Source organism: Buceros rhinoceros, unplaced genomic scaffold (assembly GCF_000710305.1).
Source record: "Buceros rhinoceros silvestris isolate BGI_N320 unplaced genomic scaffold, ASM71030v1 scaffold17351, whole genome shotgun sequence".
Lineage (NCBI taxonomy): Eukaryota > Metazoa > Chordata > Aves > Bucerotiformes > Bucerotidae > Buceros > Buceros rhinoceros.
In genome coordinates this window covers 1-7,231 of record NW_010395042.1, presented here as the reverse complement: position 1 = coordinate 7,231, position 7,231 = coordinate 1, and the positions used below count along the sequence as shown (strand labels likewise).

General features: G+C 40.8%; 1 protein-coding gene across 1 annotated transcript in view; it reads right to left on the bottom strand.

Moving 5' to 3' along the window:
* SMC4 (structural maintenance of chromosomes 4) overlaps positions 1–5,476 on the bottom strand; it is a 24,629-nt gene extending 19,153 nt beyond the window's left edge. The window contains exons 1-4 of the mRNA XM_010145431.1: positions 5,320–5,476; positions 4,025–4,203; positions 3,241–3,432; positions 1,337–1,513 (exon numbers count right to left, since the gene is read on the bottom strand). Of these exons, the coding sequence (XP_010143733.1) occupies positions 1,337–1,513; positions 3,241–3,432; positions 4,025–4,203; positions 5,320–5,476 (705 nt within the window). The remainder of the gene's footprint in view (positions 1–1,336; positions 1,514–3,240; positions 3,433–4,024; positions 4,204–5,319) is intronic.
* Positions 5,477–7,231: the final 1,755 nt, after the last annotated feature.

The window sequence follows — 7,231 nt, the reverse complement described above, 5'->3', positions numbered from 1 at the left end:
GCATTCCCTCCCTTTTAGAAACTGTGCTAAAATGATACTGCAAGACAACTGTAGAGGAAAAAAAGGGTGTATTTACTACAGCTGTTTTGCTGGAGGTGCTGCTCACTCCATCTTGAAACAGAAAATACAGGAATAAAGGGTTGGAAGGAATAATTAATCGGCATGGAGACTTCACAACAGATACATCCTCTTTTTGTGGGTGTAGCTGTGAAAAAGGACTGCACGAAAAGGCTCGAGGAAGTGAAGCAAGCACAGCCACCTCTTTAGAGTCTTGGGTTTTTTTTTTTTTTAGAGGGGAACTGGAAGCTCCTTTGACAGAAACAAGCCTAAAAAAACCTCAGTAAGAAAATTTCAGACCTTGGGAGGCTCCCACTGTTTGCTAATTTTCTAGGCCATGATCCTTCAGAGTAGATTTGGGACCTGTTCATAATAGTAGTGAAATAATTACAGGTAATTGCAGCTATAGGTACTCAATTCAATTAATACTTAAATAATTTCATCAAGTACTTTAACTCAATTTACATTTTAAATAACCGTCTGGCACATAGCAGAGTTCTCCATTATTATCTGAAAACTGGAAGAAAATGAGTGCGGTTCTCTTCAGCCTGTCTTAAAGAGCAAACAGATGCCAGCCAGTCTTATAACTGCAAGGTCCAAGGTGAATATAAATAATATTCGATTGACAAACTCAATGGGTATTTTTGCAGGATGGGTTGTAAGCTGTAGTTCTGAAAAACATCGCCTGAAGTGGCCACAACCTGCCATTCCTGAGCCCTCTACAGTTGTTAAACAAGTGTAAACAACAAGTCACTCTATGTGTTTTTCCTCGCACTCCATTTTTAAGCACAGCTCATTATTTATATCCATACTTCTCCAGTAAAACCACGTCTATACATGACAGCACAGATAAGGTAACAGTAGAGTCATTAAGATTTAAATTAATATCGATGCACTTTTTCTAAAGTATATACAAGTTGCTGAATCTCTGCCACGCTTAAGCAGCACAATAATATTGGGGTTTCAAGTTTATTTTACTACACCAATATTTACGTGCTGCTAGGGCGGAACAAGTAGGACAACTCTTCTATTCATCCACATGTCAGGAACACAAATGGGTTAACAGAAAAATTTACAATCATATCTTCAACTGTTTCTCTTCCTTAAATTTCTAAAGCAGCAAATAATGATTCGCATCTTTATCAGAGCATGCAAACCATGATGTGCTGCTAGAGTACTTTAAGGCCAAAAATGCGAGACTTTAAACCTGGACAGCATTTCTGGTAACTGTAAGTGGAAACACAGCTTGACTTAAAATTGGTTTTATTCATACACCAACCTGTAAAATTAAGAACCTGTTATGGTCCAGATCAATTCCATGGCTTCGAAGAAGAACACCAACATCTCTGAATGTCTTTTTCTTTCCATCGATGTGGTAGACAGAAGAATTATCTCTATAGGCAGTTCTAGATACACAAAAATTGCTGTTAGGAACCACTTCGTATTCATCTCCTTCCTGTTTTGAGGAAAAACAAAGCCAGAAAAATAATTACTATATCAGAGCTTTATCTCACATTTCACCATTAAGCACAGAATTTTTTATCATGTTCAGGTTTTAAAACAATTGCACTCTGGGGTCTAGTAGAAGGGGAAATGTAAAGCTGCTTGTCTCAAAAAGGAGAAAAAAAAAAATCACAGAGCTTGAGAACTGGACAAAAAATAGCCCAAATGATTCAAACTGAATGGCCTCTATATTATGCCTTTCCCACCTCTAATACAAACTACTGCTTTGAAAATATTTAATTTATTCTCTTTAGCCCTGCTTCAAATCACCAAGGAAAAGGCCCGCTTCAAATTTAGAGTGGCTGAGCTATTCCACCCTTTACACTTCGGATGAGGAAGTCCTGAATGCCTCAACTACTGTCTGCATTTAACACTCCTCTTACAGTGCTAGGAAGAGGAGTCGCTTTCAGCTAAGCAGTTCTAAAGAGAAACTGCAGAAGATAAAAAAGCAAAACATTAAAGGTGTGACAAATACAACACTGTCAGCTTCAAAAGATATCTTAGACTCACCTACAAAGGAGCAACTAAAATACAGCTGGTACTACACCTTAACGAGTTCAAACTGATGCCTTCTTCTTGTGGAGACTTACACTGCCCTACCACTGTCCCAGAGAACCCCCAGAACCACACCAGGATCTAGGGTCTGTCTGCAGAATTTGTGAGATCCTAGAGGGTAATACAAAGTCAAGTGAAAAAAATAATAAATTTAAAGATTTTTGAATCTGGTTATTACAAATACCAGCAAGAGGGATGTGTGTGTGTACATCAAGGCAAATTTAAAAAGTCTTTTAAAACAGTTCCTTCAGCAGCTGTTTATATTGCCAGTGTATTAACTCAACTTTTGAAATTTCAGTGTACATTTCCCACTACTTTAACTGACCCCAAACTTAACAGCTACAATGTGTGCCCAAAAATTAAATTAAATGGAAAGAAATACGTCCTTCCACTATAATTGCAATAAATCACCAAAACGGTCCAGAAGTTTGTATCAAGACATGAAGTAACAAGTAAAATAAGTATTTTTTAATTTGCCAACACTTTCTATTTCATTCAAAGAAAATACCAGGTTTAAAAAAATTTAGTGATAGAATATGAGGTCCAGAATTTTTGATAAAAAAAATCTGATTTAAAATTGCAGGCATGTTTACAGAATATTATAGAGTGTAAATAAGAAATTTTCAGATTCGTTGTATATTATTCTAAATTTAGATAACCTAAAATAGTTTCTAACTGGTTTGAAAAGTTTTGCTTAAATAGGTTTTATTTCTTCTATATTATGCTAATATTATGAATTTAAAGAGTATAAGTCTATGTTTGGACATATTATATAAATTTTTAGGGCTCCTATTAATTTCAGATATAAGTTTTATTTAATTGAGATAAATGAGATGAGAACTCTAAAACAGCTGCTTCTTAAAATGATTGTAACAGATTTCTAAATCAGACACATACCAGATATTAGTCTGGCAAAACTAAAAAAATAATCCCTACTAATATTTTAAGATCTGCACTATTCAGAGGCATTTGAGTTAATTAACTTTGATGTTTGACATCCTGAAGGTAAACTAATCATGCTTCTCGGGGCAAACTAAAATAGCCAAATATTAAAAGTTTTCAAACCCTGAAAGGGGAAGGGGGGTGGGGGGAAGGCTCCCCGGTGGTGCCTCAAAGCATACATACCTTGTCAATGATCTTTTGGAAGTGGACTTCCACAGAACAGCTCTGGATGTCCATATGTTGGTCAGAATTATGGATCAGCACAGAAAGTTTTTTGGATCTGATTTTTTGTGCTCGATACCCAAACACAAAAAGCATCGAATCAATGACATTGGACTTTCCACTGCCATTTGGCCCAATAATACATGAAAAACGCTGTATGATAGAAAGAAAAAATTATATTCAAAGGGAAACAGATCCTGGCCAGTGTACATCACCCATTTCGTTTGTGAGCAGTTTAAAACACAATTATTCCCAGCGCTCGAAGCTGCAGACTGTTTGATAGCTTGGTTTTTACTGCCGAAGGTAAAGCAGGGTAGCTCACTTAATAAAACCCTGCTGCCTCAGCCAGCTTTCTGAATTTCACCTGGTTAGCTCAAACCAATACTGCTTTTAGCAGCCATGTTCGCAGGGCAAGTTTCATGATTAGCCACGTAAGTCTCTTGTGGGCACTAAAAAATATTCTCATTCTTCAAATACACCCCTGAAAGTTCTCCAGTAAACGAAATCAAGAGAAAAGCGTGCTTTTAGAAAGGCTCACTGACAAATTAAAATTGTACAGCATCAGAAAGCTGCACTTAACTGTCTTTTCTACTGTCCAATAATGAAAATTTACAATATCACTATATAAGTGATTCTAAAATTCAAATATTTTGAGGCAAGCTTAGATGGAACCACAGAAAGGAATACAAACACCCTGCAAAGCCTTACCTTCACTTAAAAAATGCTTAAGGCAAAGAAAATATACCTTATGAAAAGGTCCCAAAACTTGCTCCCCTGCATAGGATTTGAAGTTCTGGTTTACGATATGAGTTATCATGAGACGAGGAGCACCAGGTTCGTTGGTCATTGCTGGAGGTGGGGGAGGAGAGATGCTACGCAAAATCTCTTCTAAACTTCGATTATCAAGCACCTCATTTGAATCTGCTAAAAACCATCCAAAATAAACAGAAAGGAAAAACAAAAAAAGACTATAAGCTCTCAATGACTAGACACCTTTTAAACTGTTAACTGGGAAAGCAAACATCATTTCTACAAGAACCAAACCCACACTTCTGCCTGTAATTACTCAAATGAGCTAAGTGGGATTAAAATCCTTCTCTCCACCAATTGAATCTGTCTAAAAAGAGATCCTTCAGATGTCCCCTCGATGCACCAGTGGGTTTTGTTCTTTCGTTATGTAATTCTTATCCTAACCCAGCCTGATAGGCACTGCAGTCACAGCAGCTACAGCCGTTGCAAGAAGCCTACAAATCTGAAACAGGCCGAGTCTTTCTAGTTAATAAGTGCAAAGCCACATCTCGAGCGTGCTCCCGAGCCACTCCGCGAGGTTCAGGGCTCGCTGCACAACGCTCTGAAAGCTGTAGTGACAGCACAACTGCCCTGCAAAGACAGGAAGTTTGTTACGAAAACAAACTGGCCCCCTGGATATCAGCTAGTCGTGAGGAAAGCAGCGTCTCCACAGGCACTGGCAACTTTTTCTTCAGACAGACGGTGGGTTTTGCCACCAGTTTCAATGTATTAATCTATTTGTCAAATACCTTGCTTTAATACCTGCGTATCTCGCTACTTAAAAAGGCACGCACTGCTTCTTTCCAGACATTTTTAGTGAAAAAACTCAAGAAAATACACTGCTTCATGAAAAAGAAAGTCATATCGTTTTAAGAGTTAAGTAAATAATCTTGACATTTATTCCATTCCAAGAAATCCCATACCATTGGCTGCATATAAATTTGAAAAATCCTGCTGTGGTCCCACAATCTCAAGTACAACGTTACAGATCAGGAACATGAAATAAGCTTTTCTTAGGAGAAAGCCTACAAATTGCTTTTGCACTTGTACTACACTGCCGGTCCAAACCCTTTAACTCTTTGCAAACCATCTGTCCCGTTTTAAGGGCAGTTTAAACTTGCCAGGAGCTAAGGCTGTCGATAGCCCTTTCTAGAAAGGAGCAGACCCTCTCTGGAGCAGCTGGTAAATCAAAAGTTGAACAGGCACTATCCTCAAGCTGCCACACATCAGAATCCCAGTATTCAGACCTACCTTCTGCAGGGACATTGCCAAGCTGTCTGTCACCTTCCTTTTCCACTTCCATGTCCATGGTGGCCTTCTCTAGGGGCTCTCTGCCCTTCCGATAGGCTGCTGTGGAGGTTTTGGTGCTCCTGCTTGGCACGATCACCGCTGGCTGTTCCACTTCCATCCCAAGCACTCAAACTACCGAAGGGCTCTATCTCCTTTGCTAACACAAACGAGAGAACCCCGTGATCTAAGCATTGCTCTACAATCCCCCGAGGAATATACCTACGTGCTTGCCCAGATGTTTGACTCATTTAGAAACTAAAGACCAGAGGTATTTTGAAGACAAAAATCCGAATTTGAAACCCAAACCTCAAGCTTAGCCTCTCAACAATCTCTTTTAAAAGACATCACCCCCCCAAAACAACGGGCTGACCCCGATCTGTAGAAACTGCATAAATCGACCTACTGAAAACTCAGCCAGCCTCGTTTAGCGCAGTCACTACGCTCAGAGCAAGCAACCGTGATGCTGGGGGCAAAAGAGTTAAAGACACCCTCACAGTAACAAACCAAGTAGCCATACCGCTCTGTACATACACATTTCAGACCTGACATGCGTTTTACTTTCACCACTCCACACTGACAGTATGTTTTACACAGGCAGATAAACAAAAAGACCTGCATCATTATAGCAAAGACGCGACTTTCAAACAGCTTAAACCATTGCACTCATTTCACAAATATATCACGACCGCTACTGCCAGTGCTCAACATTGCCCGGAGAAAGCAAATCCAAATACCTCCATCTAGCAGCAGTGTTAAACTGATCGAGAAGGAAACACTGCAAGAGCCCATCAGCTGGCACTCCGCATAGCTCCCCAGCAGCATAAATAGAAAGCACCGACCAGAAGAAAGACGACTGCGGGAGCAAAACTCTCTCCAAAGAGCTTAAATTGCAGCAAGTGGCGAAGTTAGTGCGCAGAAAAACAGACATGAGAAAGTTTACTTCTCACAAGATAAAAAAACTGACGTGGTTAGAAAGTCATCTCACAATTGGTGCCAATCATTTGACGTTGTCAGACCTACCCCCAGCCCACACTCTCATGAGAGTCCTTCATTTGGGACAATGGGGGAGGGGGGAACCAGAGAAAGGACTCGTTTTCAGGCAATTTGAGTCTATGCCCCCGTTCAGAAGTGTTCCACAGTGGCTCTCTCGGACAATTACAGCTCTCAAAATACCAGATTTTTTTTTTTTCCCCAAAAATGCTCCACTCCAACAGAATTGTGCAATATAGACCTATTTACCTTACCAACCCTTCCCCCCGCCCGCGATACTTCAGAGTGAACGAGCATAACTGCTTGAGCTCAGCTTTTAAATCGCCATAAATCCGCTGCCACATACTCTCGCAAATTTAACAAATTCGTGCTCGGCCCTTCCCCGAGCCAGCTCAAAGGTGTTCGGTAAAAGCATCTCTCGACCAGCTCCTACCAAGCGCCGTTTTTGTTACGGGGATGGCGAAAAAGAGAGTCAGAGGTGGACAGAAACGCTTCCTCATAACAGCCCATTCAATTCGATAGCGACAACCCGTGTCAGGGAAAAAATAGGGGGTTTAGAATTTTAATCCATCCGTTAATCTAGGGAGTCCAACTGCACCCTTGTCGCCGTCCTTCCAAGGCGTTACAGGCTTCTCTCTCGTACTTCAAGCATAAAGGAGCAGGCAGAGCCACTTACAGAAGGGTCCCCGCTTTGTAAGCAGATTAAAACCGGGCCTCTGTACCACCAGAACGTACTCCCGTGCTTCCCCGCCCCCCGTGGGCCTGATTCACGGTCCCCGGAGGTCCCTAAGGGCACAGCGGGGAACGTTGGGCTTTCTCCTCCGGGCTGCTAAGGACCCTCTCTCATCCTCCCCCTCCTCAAACCCATCTGCCGACACCAGCC